We start from the raw sequence: 20,924 nt of genomic DNA on the forward strand, positions 1-20,924 counted from the left end.
CTCTGGAGCAGTCTCTGGGGCCGGGGGGGGGGAGCGGGGAAAGTGGCAGGCAAGGAGAGCATTAAGCATGCTGATGTTTCTCTGTTCCAAATCCCCTCCCCCCGAAACAGCTTTTATCTAACAAAGTACCACGGGCACTCAGGATTATATTTGTCTGTCATGTTTAGCTCTACTCTGATGTTCAGTTTTTATTTGTTCAAGGACACATACATGCACATTCATGTGTGCGCGTGTTGAGTGAAAGCCAGCAGTTGAACAAATATTAATAAATTCCGACTCAATTATTTGTTGCTAGTAACATCCATGGAGGAGCAAGGCAAGCCCCTTGCTGACGTGGCCTCATCCCTTAGATCAGGCTGCCAGGGGAGGTGGGAGTTCTCTGTCCCCTGAAAGCAGCAGTGCCAGAACCTGTAGAAGATGAAGGAGACGGCACTTGGTCCCTCCCTCTTCTCTCATAGGTCACCCAGGGATGCAAAGGCAGCTTCACCAGGTGAGATGGGAGAGCAGCCGGGCTGAATAGCCTCCCTGTGCTTCCCTCCTGGGTGTGGGGTGCAGCCTGTTTACATTTCTCTATATATAGCAGAGCCCCCACCGCTGTGTCGCCCGCTCTGCCTCCCAGCCGTGATGAATTGCTGCCTATGTGTGCGCCGTCATTGGAAGGGCCCAGCCCAGGCCAAAGCAAACACCCTGATGGGAAAAAGAGGCAGATCCTGCCGCCTTGTAGAGAGGCAGTCCGAGGAGCCGAGCAAGAGTCTTTCTCCACTCCCACCACTCCTGAGCATGGAGAGAGGAAGGGGTGGTTTGGTCATTGCAAAGCCCTGTTTGTGGGGATGCTGGCGATCTGGGAGGCCTCTCAGCTGAGCAGCCAGGGATGTGCAGCCGGACTTTTCATTCTCTGTTTCTTCTCATTTCCAGGTAGCGTCATCCTGCCAGCCCCTCCCTCTACCTGAACTGGTAAGTCGTCCACTGTATGTTTTATGCCTTCCCTGTGGCCTTTCCCCATCCCCTACACAGTTGCTGCCTGCTGTGCTTTACTTCGGTGAGGATGGGGATTTAGCACAAAGCGTGGCAGCATGCAGCTGTATTTCTAAGTTCACCATGCTTTTTTGCCTTTCACCTGGCTTCACCTCTGCAAAGGTTTTGGCAGGCATATGCATCAGCAAACCAAACACTGATGGAGTTGTCTGTCTTGCACACTCCCAACCAATTTAACATTTGTTTGGAACTTTTAAAATGATGATAAACTAATTTATGTTGACAAAACTGCTACCAAGGATGAGGCAGGAGAGGTGTATGTGATACCAGAAGCCCCCAGTCAGCCTGTGCAATGCATTGTCAGATTCTGCCCCATATCTGCAGTTCCTTCATAGAAGTATAGAATTCCCCAGGAGTTCCTTCCTAGAGAGAAGATTGTATATGAGCAAATCACAGTGGGTGACTCCGCTGCTTAAAGCAAGGGTGGGGAATCTGTGTCCTCCACATGTTGTTGAACTGCAACTCCCATCAGCCCCAGCCAGCGTGGCCAATGGCCTCAGCGATGATGGGAATTGGAGTCCAACAGTTTATGGGGGGACAGATGTCCCACAACCAGGAAGGCTAAATACTGGCAGGTGGGTGGATTCCAACCACCACCACCGGCCATTGATGAAGTAGTTCTCTGATGAGCTATTCCTTATGAGCCAAATTGCAGTTGAGGTTATAGGTGGGTCTTTCCTGTGGAGGTTTGTGAGAGTAGTCAGTAAGGAAAGTCCTTTCTTCAGAGTGTATAGATGCGTGGATGGGAACATGGAAGGGAGAGGTGGTTTCCTGGGTTGAAAGCCCAGCTGAGCTTTGATTTGTTGTGTTCTCTTGGACACGTTCTGTTTCTTGGTCTTGGCAGTGGGAACCAAGGCCAGCCCAGCCATTAGGCAGGGTGAGGCTACTGCCTCAGGTGGCGGAAGCTCCTGAGGCAGCATTTCCACAGGCACCACACCACCTCGAGCAGCAGCAGCAGCAAAGAAGTGGCGCCAGCATTGGCACCAGTTTCAGCCAAGATCAGGGCTATTTGGGGCATGATCTTGTCTGAAATCGGTGCCATGATGGTGCTGCTTCTCTGCCCGCAACGGATGTGGCAGGACACGTGGTTCAGGCAGCAGTGGCAGATAATTGTAGTGGCAGGAGCGGTGGCAACAGTAGGACAGGGCAGCACTTCCTGATCCGCCTCAGGTACTGAAATGGGATGCACAGCCTGGTGGGAACAGTATTGGCCCGGCTCATAAGCTCGTAAGTGCTGCTGTGAGAATGTGAAACAACAACTGCAAGGAACCAGACCAGATTAATGGTAGCAGGAAGCAAAATCTCCCACTGAAGAGGGAATGAAAGAAATGTTAATAATGCAACTTGAGAGGATGCATTCCCTTGCTGCTGACGTCTGATGGGCCTATTTCCTGAGGGCCAAGACAGGAGTTGCAGCCTTCCCTGTGAGCTAACCTGTTAGCAACTGAGAGGCGTTCTACGCCACCCAGTGCAAGAAGGGCCCGCTAAAGGCACCATTGTTAGCACAATGATTTTTTGGGCTACTGTCTACCATACAGGAATGTTTCACAGAAATGCCAAGATACAGACAAGAGGCTGTCCAACTAGCTTGCTCCAGAGGGCCTTGCAGACCCCCACCCCACTCCCAAATTGATTGTGACCTTAACTTGCCTTGAATCTGGGATCAGCAAAGGTATTCTAGTGACCTCACAGGTCAGGAAGACTCAGGAGACTCAGCTCATGGCTGGTTTAGTGATTTAGGAGATGGATGGTTCCTTGACGCTAGCTTTCCCTCAGCCTTGCAAGTGGCTGAAAGTGGCTTCATGTTAGCTTTTAGAGAAGTCAAGATAGTAAGAAAGCTGTATGTGATACTAATTATCTGTAGCTCCGCTGTATTGTTTACTTTTCTCTCTTTTATTGATTGTCCTTTTTATGCTTTTCCTTGTTCTATTTGTCCTTTTTTGAAGTTTGTAACTGCTTTCTCTGCTTACAAAACAAAACACAATAAAGGCATATCAGATGGCTTGCCAGCTTTTTGCTGCAATGACAATGAGCTTGAAAGAACAGGTGTATCCTCTCTAAAGTGCAACCAAATGTCCACCGCCTCTTCCCAGTCCTGAGAGCAGGCTCTGTTTCCCTCGCAGGTTGTCCCAAATTGAACAGACAGTAAAGGAAGTGAGAGACAAGTAGTCTCCAGGAAATGTAAAGAGGAACCAGGCTGACAACTTATTAATAGCTGTCCATTCAGTGACCAAGGTGTGGGGGGAGGGCAGGAATTTTCTCAGCACAATGAAATTGTAAGTCATTTGTGTTTGGCACGGCGAGACATTCTTTTGACTATGCTGACATTAAAAGATTGCAACCTGCCTTTCTGGCTGCAATAATCCATGCGAAGCAAAGAGTTTGCAAGCAAGGGTCAACAATTTTTGGCTGAGCTTGTTGACCAAGCCAAAAATGGTAGTTCCAGCTCTTAGCAGAATTTCTCGAGGGGCAAGCTGGGGGAAGCATGCATTGTTGGAGAACCTCCCACCCCAAGGGAAAGGCAAGCTCATCAGGCTTGCCAGAGGGTGGTGCCACACTCTTTGTGGTGAGTGCATTTGTTGAAACCTGTTGCCAGGACGTGGCAAGCTGCTGAATGCCCTCACCCCATCAAAACAGTGTGATCTGCTTGGGCCATATCAAGCTATTGTTTTATATCAACTTCACTACCTTATGATCATGGAAAGAATGGTCGTGTAATTTGCAGAGATCACAAGGATGTGCATACTGTACTTGTTTCTTTTTTAAATTGTGAATTTGCAGTTCATTTAGGGAGGGTATGAGAAGTTTCTTAAAACTTAGGGTCTGCCACTGAAAATTGTACTCCCATATCAAGTTTTCCCTCTTCCCTTCTATAATACGTTTTAAATCCCACTCCTGTGTCGTGACATCATTGCTTTCCCTACTAGGTGTCGTGGGCAGTAGGGCTGTGGAAATGCACATTTTTTGACATCAGAGGGGGGGTAAGGTTAATTACACTGTAGCTGGGAGGAGAATTTGACATGAGGAAGCCATTATCAGTAGTAGCTCCATTTTACTCGCTTTTTAGTGGTACCTCTAACTCCCATCAGTCTCAACCAGCAAGGCCAATGCTCAGGGTTGATGGGGGTTGTAGTCCAAAACATATGGAGGACCCCAGGTTGGCAAAGGCTAACCTAGTAGGAAGGTGTCGTGTTGCTGTTGCCCCTGCGTACCTCTCCTTTGGCTCCGGTTTGTGGATCAAGCCATCAAGGAATGAGCTTCAGGCCCCCCACTGCAGCTGGGGAGAGTCCCAGGCACTGCATGGTGCTGTCTTGCATTTAATGCTCTTCTTTGTGATTTTGTTTTGCTTTCCTAAACACTCTCCTTCTCCCCATTCTTCCCCATTTGTCAAGAGGAGGAATACAGCTCCAGTCCGGCGTATTGAGCATTTGGTAAGACTTTGCTTTCTCTAAACTCTCTCTTAACTCTGCCTGCGGGGCTTTCCAGTCTAAAGTTTGATTCACTAGCGACTGAAAACTGTGTTTTTAGACACCATGCTGACATGTAATCAGGAAGGGCATGTAAGGGCATTTTCTTCTTCTTCTTCTGCTTGTAATTACATTCATTTTTCTACTTAAAAGGTCTTTATTCATTTCATGACTCGTTCGTTAAAATCGCATTAGGTTCAGTGCACATTAGTCAAAGACACATTTGTTTCATAACTTGAGTTCATTTCTCCCTCTCTCTAACTTCTTCTAATCTCCCTCTCTCTTTTTAAAAATGCTGAGGTGGGAAGATAGTTGGCTTTGCAGGCAGCCTCCGTCTCTTTCCTCCAGGTGCTCCAGAGTTCCCTGCGAAGACAGATCGATGGTTAAACCACTCTGAGGACTGTAATGCTGTGAGGGGAATAGAGGCCTCCTAGCAAGGCTCAGCACCCTCAACAAATTCTGCTTCTCGGGATTCTTTTGGGGAAGCTAATTAAAGTGGCCTTCTACCACTTTAAACATAAATTATTATTATTATTATTATTATTATTATTATTATTATTATTATTTAAATTTGTATATTGCCCTTCATCCAAAGATCACAGGGCTGTTCACAACATAAAAAAAAACCAAAATGAGAACACAAAATACATAATAAAACAAGAACAGACCAATAACCTGCCTTCTCACAATCACATTCAAAAGGCCATAGAATGTTAATCAGCCAAAGTTTTGGTTGAAGATAAATATTTTTGTGGTACATCTTCCAGCTCCTGCAAATTCCTGACATATTTTTATTAGATATGTCAAAAGTGAACCTGTTAAGTTCACTTTTTAAAAACCTTTCTATCAAGGTGAGTCAATTAAGATAGAAGGGATGAAAACAAACTTCTCACTTTCAAAGATATCTATTTATTAATCTATGCATGCTAATCTGAGCGAGGGAAAAGATTAAGATCATTATATTTTGTTCTTAAGAGGCGTAGCCTGAGAAGGAGAGAGCCCTAAACCTATTTGCTTTTTCTACAAATCTCATCCACCAACTCAAGGAGACATTCTCAGCCCATCAGTCTTAGTAATGGCAATGGTTACCCTGTTATCTTCATATTATTAGCCCTTATATTGCAGGTGGGGAACTGAGGCTGAAACCAGTTAGTGGGTTAATACAAGAAGCATGATTCAGAACAGGGTTTCCTCATTCACAGCTCTGAGACAAACTACATCTTACATTAGTTGTGCTTTTGCAAAAGGCATTATTAAGCGGGCTGCTTTCATTTTGAAAGAAAAACACCCATGTTGAGCCCCATCCAGGAACAGCCATCCAATTCATCTTTAGGGGCAAATAGCAGTTGGCTAGTTGTGGCAAGGGTGACCAGCTTAAGCACACTTTAAAGAAACATGAATAATGAGCACAGGAACATTGGAAACTCCCTTATGTTGAGCTAGGATGTGCTGCAGTAGTGAGATGAGACACAAACCTGTAGACTTCCTTCTGCTTGGGGGGTTGTGGGGATGGGGGGGGCACAAGCCTACGACAGAGGGAGGCAGCAGTGCAGACGCCTTCCCTCCATGGCAGAATTCGTAGATCTGACATTGGATGACGACAGGAGCAGCAGAAGTGGGGGGAATGTGGGCACAGTACCGTGGTGGGTGGGGCTCAGCGCCCCTATGGATATGCATATTGTTCCTTCCCTGGTCATCAGATCAGTCCTTTGATGAGTGGAGAGGGGGCACTGTGAGCTAAGGTGGGGAAACTGTATGCCAGTGTGCAAATATATGAAGGTGTGTGCCCCCTCCCCCATATGTGGGCCACGTGCTAACTACTGGCATATGGACCCTGGTAGGCTGGCCAAGGGGAAATGCAGCTCTCGGGCAAAAAAAAAGTTTGGCCACACTCCTGCTTCAGAGCAATGAATAGAAATAAATCTGTTGCTCTGTTTCCTGCATGCTATTCGTTGCTCTTTTCAGTCAGAATCACTCTGTTCTTGCTTGCTGTTTTGCTTTGGAAGTGCTTTTTTGATGGCTTTCCCCCGACTTCCTCCCTCCCCACATTTATTTTTCAGGGCTCTACCAAGTCCCTCAACACTGCTAAGCAACGGAACACGCTACCCAGGTAAGGGGTTTGCATTTAGGTTTTGCATTCTTGTCGTGCTGACTTGCCTTTGGGACCTATAGTTATCCTGTAACTTCTGCAAGCGGCAGATTTGTGCTTTGCAGAAGGTGGTAATTTAAATACCATTCCGTGATTACAAAAGGCATGTGTCTGGAATGCTCCAACCAATTCTGATTGGCCACATTCAGCTGGAACAAAGACAAAGAGAAACTATAATGTTTATGGGCCCAGGAATGGCCCAGCAATAGTTTTGAGGTACATCTGTCATGGGCAAGCCTGCCTCCCCCACCCCCTTCAACTTTTGGTGGAACCCCTCCAAAATCAGCACCCAAATAAGAAGGCAGTGCAATTTCTAAAGTATATTTGTTTTTGAAGTGTGGCCTTATGATCTCTTGAGATCATATTTTCTATGAGGTTGTGGTGTTTGTCTCAGGAGCCTTGGCTCAGGGGTGGTTTGATATACAATAATATTGATAATGTTCAGTAAGTCAAGTCCCAATTATGTAAACTCATTTCCAATGCAAACTATAGTTGCAGTTGTTCCACATGTCAGCACAGTGCCTGTATTTGAATAGATCCCTGCTTAATTCAAGCTTAATTCATTGGGGATGGCGTTAACATATGTAGACTTCTGCTTCATCAGTGGAACTTCAGAAAATGGAGATTGGTATATCTCACCCACATCACCGTCTAATCCCCACTCAGCTAAATTCTGTGAGGCAGGAAGCACTTCCTTTTGTGCCCTGCTTCCGAGGCACAAGTCTGGGATTTCTAGGTCTGCATCCAAGTGGGTGGGTTTTTTTATCACACCACTTTTCCTGGGAAAACCCACTGTTTACCACTGAATTGGAGCAAACGTTGATTAGGTTTTGTGTGGATTGCCACTGGTTCCAATTCAGCAGTAAACAGCTGGTTTTCCCAGGGAAAACAGCACGACAAAAAACCACCCACTTGGGAACAGACCTAGAAATCCCAGACCTGTGCCTATAGTCTGAAAAATGGACTATATGGCCCAAGCGAAACCACAATGCCTGAAAGTGCCATTATACTGTTGTGCACAAACATCATAAATAACCAGTTGGCAAATTAGAAACCATGTTGGGACATCTTTTCTGAAATCCCCTCTTTTCCATCAACATTTATTCTATTCTTTGGTCCCTTCTGCAGTGTGGTAAGTTGGGCCTGTGCGGATTAGAAAACAACCATGGCTTGCTTTCCTCAACTCTTCCTTCCTTCCTTCCTTCCTTCCTTCCTTCCTTCCTTCCTTCCTTCAGGAGTTTCAGTCTAGACCACGTGATGGAACGCAAGTATGACTTTGACCTCACCTACATCACTGAGCGCATCATCTCTGTCTTCTTCCCCCTGGCCTTGGAGGAGCAGCGTTACCGTGGCAACCTTCGGGAGGTTGCCCAGATGCTAAAATCCAAGCATGAGGACAAGTACATGGTAAAGAAGCCAAGGGAAGCCAGGGGTGGCAACGGGTAAAAAAAATCAATTAGGGGGCCATTGAAGGGTGGGCACGTGAAATCAAAAAGTGAGCCATTCTGGATACCTGGGGTTGAGTGAGTGTGTGAGGGATGCCTGCTTCTTAGAGAGATGGGGAGCAGCATACCATGTAGACACAGGATGCTCAGCACAGGAGCGTAGGGATCTTTCTTATACTGTGCCCAACCATTGGTGCATCTAGCTCAGTTATTATCTGGCAGTGATTTCAGGCAAGGGTGTTTTTCAGCCCTATCTGGAGACACGGGGGGTAGGAGTTAGGACCTCCTGCATGAGAAACAAGTGATCTGCCCCTGAGCTACAGCTCATCCCTTGGAATTCGTCCTGTTCTCCCTGTTCCTCAGTTCAGTCTCCTACCTGAAGTATGGCATTGGAAATCTGCAAGCCGCCAATTCAGATACCCTTATGGGTATTCTTCTTCTGGGCTGTACAGACACACTTCTGCGTTTTGTAGGCTTTGCAAAGGAACAGGGAGCACAGAAGATTGGAACTGGTCTGGGGAGGGGGAGAAAAGTTGGAATGGGAGGATGGGGAAGGGTTGCCAATGTTTTAATTTAAAAACAGAGTCCCTGGGTTGGTGGCAGAACTAGAGCAGGCAGAGCCCGGTTAGAATCTGGTGGGGTTTTGCAGCTTGTGCTGGTGAGGGGCAGAGAAATACTGGCGTGATGAGTACAATATTGGCTGGCTGGTAATCGTGCCAGGGGGTCACTGTGAGTAACAGAGACCAATGAGATGTCTCTTTGTGTCAACAGCTCCTCAACCTGTCAGAGAAGCGGCATGACATCATCAGGCTGAACCCCAAGGTGAGGGAGAGAAGGGTTGGGCCTCAAATGCTTATATTGACCTGGGGACGGAGTTTTGTGGTGGTGGATCTTGAAAATTCTCACAATGGAAACTTGCAAAATAACTGTCTGTGCCTTTCTAAACACAAGGTAAACAGATAGTGAGTCAAGCTTGCAGCCGTCACTTTTGGCCGTATGCAAATCACACATTTAAGGCACATGACTCCCCCAAATAATCCTAGGAACTTTAGTTTGTTAAGGGTGCTAGGAATTGTAGCTGTGTGAAGGGTAAGCTACAGATTTCTTTGATTTGCATTTTCATAATTAAACTTGGGTTTCCAGTAGCAGGATATAGGGAACGTAAGACGCTGCCTTGGGCTGAGTCAGAGTGTTGGTCCAGCTGTTTTCTGCATTGACTGAGGTAGCAGGTGTTGTGGTGGGGCACTCCTGCTCACCAGTTGGTCATATTGTTGTTGCTGCTGCTGCTGCTGCTTTTTAGTGGGAGTGGAGAAGGAGGAGGAGGAACAAGGTGGCAGTGAGGTCAACGTGGTACAAGACCACTGGATTGGCTCTGCCAGTGCACTTGGACTGCAACAACTCTCCTCCTGGAGGTCAGATGTGTGATGCCACTCCACTGTCCACTCCTGCCTGGTAATGGCTCTCCAGGGTTACAGACCAGAGTCTTTCCCAGATGCTGGGGATTGAACCTGGGACCACCCGCATGCAAAGCAGATGCTCTTTCCCATTGTTCCGTAGTAAAAAATAAAATACAATCTGACTCTCTTGGCTCTGGTTCCATTTGTTCTGCCTTCCTATACACATGTGCCTCCTTAATGCCTATGCTTCTCTCTCCTTCCCGGCCCAGGTGCAAGACTTTGGCTGGCCAGACCTCCACGCCCCACCTTTGGACAAAATCTGCTCCATCTGCAAAGCCATGGAGACCTGGCTGAACTCAGACCCACAGCATGTGGTTGTGCTTCACTGCAAGGTGCAGAGGGAAATGCCCTAATTTCCCTGGCCATTATAGATGGGCATTTAGGGGAAGTGGCTGTGGATGGTGGAGACAGAGGGGACTGCAAAGACACCAGAGACTGAGGAAAGGGCTTTTGACTTCTGCAAGTCATGATCTGTGGGTTCTCACAGTCATTCCTCTGTCTCTCCCCCTGCCTCTGAGTTGGTTCCCATAGTTTTTTGGGAAACTTCTTGCACTCCTAGGCTGATGGTGCTGCTGCATTTTATGGTCCTAGCTCCAGTGTTTAATGCCTTCTCTCTCTCTCCTTCTCCCTCTTTGTGCCAGGGCAATAAGGGCAAGACCGGCGTGATCGTGGCAGCCTACATGTACTACAGCAAAATCTCTGCAAGGTACCAAGCAATGTGGGGAGGGGGCTGTAGGTGTGTGTGGTAGGCTGTAACTCTACTTGGCTTCTGTCTTCAGCTCAAGACAGAGACTCCTCAGGGGGCAGCATGCCACTGGCCTCTTTCCTTTCTTTCTTCCTCAGTGCAGACCAGGCCCTCAGCACGCTGACCATGCGCAAGTTCTGCGAGGACAAGGTGGCTGCTTCTCTGCAACCCTCCCAGAAGAGGTGAGGCCTGCAGCTTCACCCCCACCCCACTTTCCCTTCTTCCTCTACTGTCATGCATGTGAAAATAAACTGCAGGATGGGTGGGAAATGCACCATCTCAAGGCTTTGCAGGGGTGTGCTGTGAGAAACTTTAGGAAAACACAGAAATGGGGTGGATGTGTTTGTGTGCATGTTGCACTAGATATGAAGCCCTTGTGCCTGAAGACCATTCTGGCTATCCAGTGTGCCCTTCTACTCTCACAAATCCACAAGATCCTCAGGGAGAGAAAAGGTGCTGGTAGTGTTAGGTGCAATAGCTTAGGAACAAAGGAAAAATTCAATTCAGTTCACATTTAAAGACAAATCTACCTGGTTTGCACTTTCTGGAACAATCCACAAACCGAAACAGCCATCCTTCAAAAGTTGCACTTCTCCGAATTTTGCAGTGCAGTTCTCCAGCTAAGGGCTCATCCATACTTTAAATTGCCCCATTGCTTTCCACTGGGAAAACCTGTGGTTTAATGCTGAATCGGAACAAACGGCAATCTGCTTTTCCACAGTTGTTGTTTGTTCCGATTTAGCACCAAAGAGCAGATTTTCTGGGGGAACGTAGCAGGGCAAAGGCAAAACTGCTTGGATGTTTGCCTAGATTGTACGGGACAAGCAGAAAGCGGCTTGGACCCGTGCTTGCAAGGCATGGGACAAGTGGAGGTGTGGATGATCCTGTGTAATTTGTTTTTAAAAATGCATATACTAGGGCAAACTCTGCATAAAAATGCATATACTAGTAAAAATAGCATAAAAATGCATTATATTTGGGGAAATTGCTTTGCTAAAATGTGTATGATAGGCAAAATTGCATACAAAAATGTGTATTAGGAGAAATTTGTATTAAAATGCTTATGCATTTTCATGAGGATTTAAAAATGGATTTCATGATGTGGAGACTTGAACTTAAGAATGGAAAAATGAGAAACCAAGAAACCAAAAGTGATAGATTTGCCCATCCCTCAGGACAGCCCACTCCCAAAGCACCTGCAGTTAACAGGGGCTGCATAGCTGTTATGCTCCCACCAAGCAGACCTGGTCATCTGGACAGGTGTAGTAGCTGCTGCGCTGTGTTGCAGAGATTTGGAGATGGAGAGTGTAGATGGAAGAGTGGCAGTGATTCAGGGGGCTAGCTGTAAACCTCCTGTTAGCCTGATAAAGCCTGGAGGCTTTGAAGCTGTCAAAGCCAACTGAATCATCTGAATTAGCACCTGGTACAAGTGAATTTTCCCCCATATACACATAAAAAATCTTCCTATACAGAGGTAACTAGACATTGGGGAGCTGGATTCTAGCCAGCTTTTATCCCCAATATGCTGATTTTCTAATTGTGGAGATGTTTTCTTCTTTGGGACACTTCCCACCCCGTGGGCTGTCAGATGTGGTACGACACAGATAGGGACTTCCCACCTATTGGGGCTCTCGGCTGCTATTATGAAACAGGGAGTTTAGAGGCTAAGGGGTAAAGGAGGAGGTAGGTTTGAGACCCAGAATTTCTCCTGGAATCCTGTTGGTAAGCCTAAGAGCTTGTGGCTGACCCTTCTCTCTTTTCCCTGTGGACAGGTATATCCAGTATTTTAGTGGGCTACTCTCAGGCACCATCAAGATGAACAGCAACACCCTGTTTCTGCACCATGTTCTTCTCCCAGCTATCCCTACCTTTGGGGCTGGAGGAGGTAAGTGCTGCAGGTGATGTCCAGAAAATACATCTCCCCATTCAAATGCAAGACTGGCATGGGCATGGCTTAAAAGCCTGCTTGCACCTCCCGTCTGTTCTTGCACACATTTGTGCATAGCACTATTTCAGGTCAAACAAGAGTGACCAAAAGGGTGAGAAAAAGCAAGAGGGAGAGAGGGGAACTGACCTGGTTGGGTTTTATAAAATTAAGAATAGCATGGAGAGCACAAATAGGGAGATTTTTCGCTTTCTCTCATAACACTAGATCTTGAAGTTGCTCATTTACGTTGATCGACAATTCTTCATGTGTGGGACCTGCAACAAAATGTTGCAGTGTGACACACACACACACACAAACACACACACACACGGTTCCTTTTCCCATTCCCTGTGTCTGCAACCCTACCCCACCTCACCCTGCAAAAGCTGTCAGCAGTCTGTGCCTGCTGGGCCTGCTCCATGACTTCACTGGTGGGCTGTTTTAACCCTTGCCTTTTAGGGTTCCCCTCCAAAAGATTTCTTTGTACTTGGGGTTTTCTAATTGTGTTGAAACCTCACTTTTGCGGGTGGAGGGCTACCTAAACAATGGCACTTAAAGCCCAGTAAAGAGAGCAATACACTATAATAAAGTTAGGGAATTCACTGCCACCAGATGTGGGGGAAGGGGGTGTAGGTGTGTAGTACTGGTCCTAGAACTGAAAATCAGTAGAGTCACCAAATTACATACACATGCCCAACTTTCCTTAGGAATTGAGTTTGTTGGGACTTCCGGGTTAGCGCCATCGGCTAATGGCGGATTCCCTCCGAGCTCCGGAAATCACAGGCGGTGAAGCCTGTGAACTTGGTGACTCGGCGGGCACCATTTGCGCCCCCCGACCCGCAAAGGAGCCTTTTTAAAGGCTTCGGAACGGGGGACGGGGTGAGCGACGCGGTGCTGAGAGTCGACTGCTTCTCCTGCGGAGTGAAGCCGCATGCCATGGTCGGAGAGCGCTGACTTCTTCTTGTGAACAATTGGACTTTAAAAGCAACAACCCGTGAGTAGTACGGAAATTGGATTTACAAAGAAAAAAATTTTTTTTTTAATTAGGCACGATCGGGGAAGGCGCAAACAGGAAGTCCGTCTCCCCATCTTGTAAATAATCTTAAGCAAGGATCAGCTAACTAAGGTCGAGAGAATTTTTTCTTGTTTATTGGATAAAAGACATTAATTTCACGATTTGGCAGTATAAGTAATTTTACTGGAGGATAAGAGCTAATTTTGGGAGCTGAAGTGCCACCCCCCCGGACCCGGGAGTGATCCGCGAGAGAGCCTGTTGAAGAGGTATTGAAGAGTTTGACAGCTGTCAAATTAGCTGTCAAAGCTGAAAAAGAGAACTTTGTTTCTGTTGTCTCTGCTGGTTATATTTGTTACAATTTGGTTACAATTTGTTGAAAATAAGGAAGAACTGATACAAACTAACTTGACTTTGGATTTGAACTGGAAGGAATATTAAGTAACCAAAATCCCTCTAGAGGGGGTTTTGGGGCATTACAAGAATGGCTGAAGGAGGGAAAATACAAGCTAAATTGGACAGAGTTTTTGTTCTCTTGGGAAAGTTACAAGGCCAAATTGATGTTTTGGCTACAAATGTTGCAACTCTGGACTTAACAGTAAATAAATTCATTGAATTTGATAAGGACTTGACTCAGGAAGTCTATGCAGCTGGACAAGAAGAGAAACTTGAAAGATTTGAGAGTGTGGAGAAAGAGATATATGTTGTTCCTGAGGAAAAGGAAGGAGGAGCTGTAATGCTGCAGATGACAAAGGAGAGCCAGAGGCCTGACATGATGGCTACAAAGGAAAATAAGAACTTGATGTTGAAAATCTGGTTTGAATTGGAGATTGAAGAATGGAGAGATCTTCTTATGTGGAGATCTGAAGATCCAAGGATTACAAATCTGATTAAGGTGGAAGTTGGAGCTTTGGGGACATTTGGACTTGAAAGGAGTAAGAAACAAGATTCGGGCTCCACTTTTAAGTATGGAGGTCTGGCTGGAAGAAATATGGATCCCATTTGGCTAGAGCTTCTCCGAGATCTGGTGTTTAATATTAAGGACTATAAAAAAAAACCGGCAGAGAGGAATTGAGAGAGAATTAAGAGCCTCGGACGTGAGATCTCCAGGCTGATAGTAGATCAAGACTGATGGACATTTGTTGGGGATTGAAACCGGGAAAGGGGAGGTGGAGTTTGGGGATCCAAAGGGTGCATAATTACAATCTGTTTTTGCTTTTATTTTGTTTTGCTATTTGTATGAAAATTGGGGAAGTCGTGGGAGGGAATTTGGGTCGACTTTAGAAAAAAGTTTTAAGAATGAGAATTGATGTATAAATATTGATGTTTGTAAGGTAAAATTGGCTTTTTAAAAATGAACTAAATAGAAAAAGGTTAAAAATTGGGGATAAGAACTTGTTGAACTAACAATTTGAATTGGAATATAAGAAGGGGAGGTGTGAGGAAGTCAGGGAAATATAGAAAAATAAGGATTGTAAACTTTATGTGTTTTTAACTCTTCTTGTTTTTTCTTTTTTGATTTTTTTTAATGTATTAAAGTGGAAAATTTCAATAAATATCTTAAAAAAAAAAAAAGGTATTGAGTTTGTTGGCCTGACCCATCAGGCTTCTCTTACGTTCTCATCTTTCCTCTTCCAGGTTATCAACCCTTCTTGAAGATCTACCAGTCCATGCAGCTGGTGTACACGTCTGGGATCTAGTGAGTATGAGTGGGTTCTGCCTCGGGCAAATGCCTAGGTCACCCTCCAAATTCTTCATAGATAAGGGCCAATCTCCTTATAGCTTCCATCCCAGCTGTCCTTCTGTTTCTTCCTGTCTTACAGCAGTCTTCATGGTTCTGGTGGAACTCAGAAGCTCTGCATCAGTCTGGAGCCAGCCTTGCTCTTGAAAGGGGATGTCCTGGTGAGTGCTGGCAGGAGATCAGGATGTAAGGTGGGAAGGCTGGACTTGGTGGGCCTCTGATCCAGCAAGGCGCTTCTTTATATTCTTAAGGAAGAATTAAGACTCAGAAACGCAATTATGCCGTAGCTGGTAAAGAGATCCCAAGTACGCTCTCTTCCTTCTAAGTGTAGAACATGCTGTTACATAAGGGGTAGTGAGATTGGGGGCCTCCATATATTATTGGACTACAACTCCCATCATCCCTGACCATTTGCCATGTTGACTGGGGCTGGTGGAAGTTGGAGTCTAACAACTGGAGGCCACCACACTGGATACCCCTGTGGAGATTCTGACATCATTATTTAAAACAAACAAATGATCCATTCTGTCTCTGTTTTTTCCTGAGAAGGTGACTCAGAAGTGGCTCACCTCACCTTTGCCTCTGGTCAGCAGGTTTACATATTTTAAAATAATGTCTCCAAAAATTATGAAATCTGTTTGACTGGAGATGACTGAGGTAGGGGGAGTGGAGAGGAAGTGTGGGGCTGTACCCTGATGTAGCGATGACTCTGTCTCAAGCAATTTCCTTTTAAAAAAATTACATAACAAATTTCAAATTAAACATTTCAATCACATTCACATTTAGGATTCTCCGAATCCCTTGACTTCCCTCCGCCCTTCCATTATATTTTGTCTTTTACAAGTATTACTCTAATCCCACCAAGGTTTTTAGTTGTTTACAATGTTCTCTTAAATAAGCTATAAATTTTTCCCATTCTTTCCTGAACTTCTTCTCGTCCTGGTCTCTGATTCTCCTGGTCGATTTTGCCATTTCAGCATAGTCCATCATCTTCATCAGCCAGTCTTTTCTGGTTGGAACATTGTCTTCTTTTCATCTCTTTCTCAAGCAATTTCCAACACTCCTAGGAAACGCTGACAGGCTTATTAACTGTAATTAGCCGATTCATCACTTCATCTGTTTCCCACACTCTTAGAGTTTCAGTTTTCTTCCAGTTTGGCTGAAGACAAAATAAGTTGATGCATAAAATAATTGCTACTGGATCTCTAGAGAGCTCATCATCCAGCATCTTCAGTCTGGATGCAGGCTTTCCACAGGCACCTGGTTGGCCACTGTGCGATCAGGAAGCTGGACTGGAAGGGCCGTTGGCCTCATCCAGCAGGATCTTCCTATATTCTGAATCAACTCAAGTACTTTCTGTCAATGTTCCTTGACCATGAAAAGAACGGTACCACAGTAAATGTGTACAAAATCTGTGGGCTTGGTGTATGTGAACGTTTGAGCGTGCCCAGACATCTGTGTATGGTGGGTAGTAGCAGAAGCCTGCTTGCCAGCTGGGAGAGCTATGCCTCAAGTGATTATTATGTTCATTTCCCCTCCTTTTTCTTAGGTGAAATGTTACCATAAGCAGCTCCAGGGCACCGAGCGTGATGTTGTGTTCCGGGTCCAGTTCCACACCTGCACCATCCACAGCACCCAACTGTGGTTTGGTAAAGATGAGTTGGATGAAGCCTGGAGAGGTGAGAGCAAGAGGCCTAATCCTTAGGCAACAAGAAATCAAAGCAAAAGGGTGACATTCAACTCAGAGCTGACCTGTTGAAATCAATGGACCCAACTTAGTCTTGTTCATTAATTTCCCCAGGTGTACTCAAAGTCTGGTAAGGTTAATTTATTTCAGCATGAGTTTTTGTAGACAAGAACCTATTTCTTGCCACAAAATCTCTTCATATGCTTGCTGCAGCAGACCAAGGACTGGTCTGCATGTTCAGCAAAATTCCATGATAGAGTCCATCCCAGGCTTTACCACTTAGGACTTCAAAGAGAAGGAGTCACATTTTTAAACTGTCCCTGCAAGTGAAAAATGTGTTGCACATGGACATTGGGAAGGGGGAGGGTAGGCCAGAACCGTTTCTCCCTGGTGCGTTATTTATCTTCATGAAGGAGTTTTTTATTTGAAGGAAGCATTCAGAAACTGAATTCAGCCTTAAGTTGTAGAGGCCAAGATTTTGCTGAACATGTGGCTCTCCTAGAGTCTAGTTCTGCAAGGTTCCACTACAGAACACACCTTGAGAACAACCTCAGGTTTTAGGTGAAGGGGGTTGCAAGTACATTTCACACTAAAGCCAGTGTTTGTGTGAACATGGCATGTGATGCAGGTAATCTCTCCTGCCTTATAAGAGCCCAGGCGCAACAGTCAGGCTATTCACCTCATATCTCTGTTTTCCTTCCCTAGATGAACGGTTTCCATTTGAAGCAAGTGTGGAGTTTGTCTTCTCTTCCAGCCCTGAGAAAATTAAAGGTGGGTGGATGACAGAGTTGGAGGGATATGGTTGCAGTACCATGAACTACGCCACAATCACCTCCTGGGTCGTTCCAAAAGTCAGGTCTCAGTGCATGGCCTAAAGAAGGAATGGGGAACCTCAGCCCCCCTCTGGCCTCTCTTGTCCGACCCTTGCTCCACCCACCTTTGCCTTTGGGCCCATCCCCACTGGCTTGTGGCAGCCAGAGGTGGGAGTCTTGCTGAAGCTGAGCAGGTCTTGATCTGGCTTAGATGGGAGACTTCCGGAGACCCCTACAAGTACTGTCTTGAGTGATTATTATGTTCATTTTTTGCTTCTCTCTTGGGACTGCAAGAATTGGGGTGGTTTATCAAGCATCTTGGAAGGCCACAATTTATGGCTGGCGAAAGGAGGTGTGTTTGGTGTGTTGTGCTGATCTGCCTTTAGAGAAATGGTGTCATTTGGAAGCATCTTAAAGTACCATGGCACTTTTGGGGGGGGAGCGGGGGTGACATCTTCCTTGCTTAGAGTGATCCTTCCCCTGGACCACCAGACCAATAGAAACACCTTTTGTCCTGCAAATATTGCCGGTGGTGAAGGTGGGGTGAGCAAGCATCATCTGTTGATGGAGATCAAAGCATTTCCTTCTGCTTTCTTTAAGCTTCCCATTTCCTTGTATGGTCAGGGCTGCATGTATACCATGATCACAGGAGTGAGGGTGGGCAGAAAAGAGACAAGGAAAGAGGCAAACTGCAAGCAGACCATGGACTAGGAGGTTTATTCCTGTGGAATGAAAACCATTAGAAGTATAGTTTCGATTTCAAGTCTTCTGTTAGCCAGCAGGGTGGTGACTATGGGTCTTATATTCTTTCACTTCAAAGATAATTCATTTGGGAACCTTCTGCCAAAATTGTAGCATTTGCCAGAGTAGCTGCCAGTGGTCTTTCATCCAGGTGCTGATGAGATCCACATTTCCTTAGCTTCTGTAAAGCTTCTGAATCGGAGGGAATCCCTGAAAAACCAGTGTGCAGATGGAGAAAAGCAAGTTCAGCACATCAAGCCTTTATTTTACTTATTAATTTTTGGGGTTGGTAAACAGCCACTCCAAAATGGAATCCAGATGGCTTGAATTTACTGTCACTAGAATTGAAACTGAAAACCAGGGGTCAGTCAACATGGCATTCTGATCCGTCTGTGATGACCCCAATGCTTTCAGGGTATTTAGGTGCAGATGTCCCATAAGGTCTAGTGGTTGGAGAGTTGGACTAAGTCTAGGGAGACACAGATCCCCAAATTCCCATTTAGTCATGATGTTTGCTGGGTGACTGGGCCACTCACTACCCCTCAATCTAACCTACCTCACAGGGCTGTTGCGAGGATATAATGGGTTTGGAGAAGCAGGTACACAGCTTGAGCTTATTGAAGGAAAGGCAGAATAAGAGCACTAAAAACCACCTTCCTGGGATATATGGGAAGGGGCTGGAGAGCATTGGTACAATACATGTCTCTCTATGCTCTGCCTGCTGATCTATTTGTTTATTTAAAATATTTAAAATACATCGAAAAGAATTCCACGGCAGGGTACAAACAGAATAAAATATTGAACTTTAAATCTGTAAATGCATCAAATTTCGAAACAACATAAATGACAGCAAAGAGCATCATTCTTCAAAGGTGCAGAGTGACTTCCTCCGTCCAAACTCACAGCTGATATTGCATAAATGCCTGGGTAAATAGATGCGCTTTGAGCTGGCAATGAAACGGGGGAAAGAGTGTCAACCAGACTTGAGTGGAAAGGGCTCATGTCCCATAACCAGGGGGCCACCGCAGAGAGAGAGGCCATAATTGCACACCCCTTCAGGATGCTGACCAGAGACAGAGGAGAACACCTGGTCTCCGGGGTAGCCAGATTTTTACCTTTACTTCAATGCATTCCCAATGATAGTGTTTTATTTTTCCCGTTGCAGTGAAAGGTAACCATTAACTGGCATAGTAGAAAATGAAGAAATGCACTCCTTACATGGGGGCTTGACTAGATCTATCTTGGGCAGAGTGACAGAAACATGGGAATCCTGTTTTTAAAAAACCCACAGATTAGGCTTTTTAAAAACATTGTCAGTCATGCTTGAGCCTGTTGCAGAAAATCCTAGGTTATACAGTTAAGTAAATATGCACATCCACAATCCTTTTTATAACTCTGCTGACTGGTGTGCAGCCATTGGATATGCTATCCATTCCATTCCATACGTTATCTTGAATGCACTTAATCCTTCTAATGCTGAGATTCTCTGGCGCTTCCTGTCTCTTTCCCCAGGCCGCGAGACCTACAGGAACAACGCTGCTGTTGCAGTAGATTACAACATCTCCAATCCCATAGTGCGCTGGGACTCCTATGAAAACTTCAACCTGCACCATGAGGACAGCCTGGAAGGTACACAGGGAATAATAATTTGTTCCCCGCCCATCTGGCTGGGTTTCCCTAGCCACTCTGGGCGGCTTCCAACAAAGACATTCCTGCAGTCTCTTCCTTGCACTTACACCCTTATTGCCACACTACTTGGGCAACACTGTGTATGTGTGTGTGTTTTCTGAGGAGCCAGGAAGAGCCTTGTGGTGAGACCTTCTTGGTGTCTCCACTGCCTCCCCTCACTCTGCCTGTGGAAGGGAGGAGGAGGAAGGTGGTCCGAGAGATGAAGGCAGATCCGTCACAGCCAGAAGAAAAACTCTGGAAGGGACCCTGGACTGGAGCTGCAGCCAAATGCATATAGTTGAAATCACATAGGATTAATGCACATAAGATGTGACTCAGCCGTACACACATGCATATATCTAAGCACCATACACTCTGTTTATATCTAAAAGTGGACAATATTGAGATTAGTTTTTGTTTTCACAAGGATGCTTCAGGCAGCTTTCTGCTGTTGGCTCTAAGGCTTCTTTCAAGACTGAGCTGTATACATACCACAATTCAATCAGCCCATCTTAACTTCCTGCATTGGTTACACTTTGAGTAGTTGAGCGGAGCTCAAAGTTCTCCCTTGATTTTTAAAGAAATTTGGTGTTTCAGAGTTTGAAACCCCAGTCTGGACAGGATGATGGGGCTCCTCCCCAGCACAGACACATCTGGACTAAAGTGACTTTTTTGCCCCTGGGAGCTGTAATCCCAGCAGCTGGTTTTTACGCAGTCAACCCTGATTACAGTTTCCTCCTAACATCCACTTAAAGTAAACTCGTTACGAACTAAAATAAATAAAATACTGAAGGGAGGTAAGCAAATGGGAATTTAATAGTTGTGGCACGTCTGCCTCAAATGCCAGAAAAACGTCAACAGGATGGAATAAAACTCCTTCCTCCCTCCCAGCAAGAGCTGATATTTAGAGAAAGGAGGCCATCTTCTGCAATGTGTGTGTTTGGGGAGAAAGAGTGCCATAAATTTGGAAAATAAAGTATAACGATGAGTTGGATCAATGGATGGATGAGTAATGGCCTCTCGAAAGGTGTATATATG

General features: G+C 45.6%; 1 protein-coding gene across 5 annotated transcripts in view; it reads left to right on the forward strand.

The window, feature by feature from the left end:
- The window catches only part of TNS2 (tensin 2), a 138,524-nt gene that overhangs the window by 94,104 nt on the left and 23,496 nt on the right, over positions 1-20,924 (forward strand). For all 5 annotated transcript variants that reach the window (XM_053370130.1, XM_053370150.1, XM_053370140.1 and 2 more), the window contains 14 exons: positions 916-954; positions 4,428-4,466; positions 6,563-6,612; positions 7,887-8,058; positions 8,868-8,918; positions 9,763-9,885; positions 10,195-10,259; positions 10,397-10,480; positions 12,071-12,183; positions 14,876-14,936; positions 15,061-15,139; positions 16,528-16,657; positions 17,371-17,436; positions 19,731-19,847. In XM_053370130.1, the coding sequence (XP_053226105.1) occupies positions 916-954; positions 4,428-4,466; positions 6,563-6,612; positions 7,887-8,058; positions 8,868-8,918; positions 9,763-9,885; positions 10,195-10,259; positions 10,397-10,480; positions 12,071-12,183; positions 14,876-14,936; positions 15,061-15,139; positions 16,528-16,657; positions 17,371-17,436; positions 19,731-19,847 (1,189 nt within the window). The remainder of the gene's footprint in view (positions 1-915; positions 955-4,427; positions 4,467-6,562; positions 6,613-7,886; positions 8,059-8,867; positions 8,919-9,762; positions 9,886-10,194; positions 10,260-10,396; positions 10,481-12,070; positions 12,184-14,875; positions 14,937-15,060; positions 15,140-16,527; positions 16,658-17,370; positions 17,437-19,730; positions 19,848-20,924) is intronic.

This window comes from Podarcis raffonei, chromosome 2, assembly GCF_027172205.1.
Source record: "Podarcis raffonei isolate rPodRaf1 chromosome 2, rPodRaf1.pri, whole genome shotgun sequence".
NCBI lineage: Eukaryota > Metazoa > Chordata > Lepidosauria > Squamata > Lacertidae > Podarcis > Podarcis raffonei.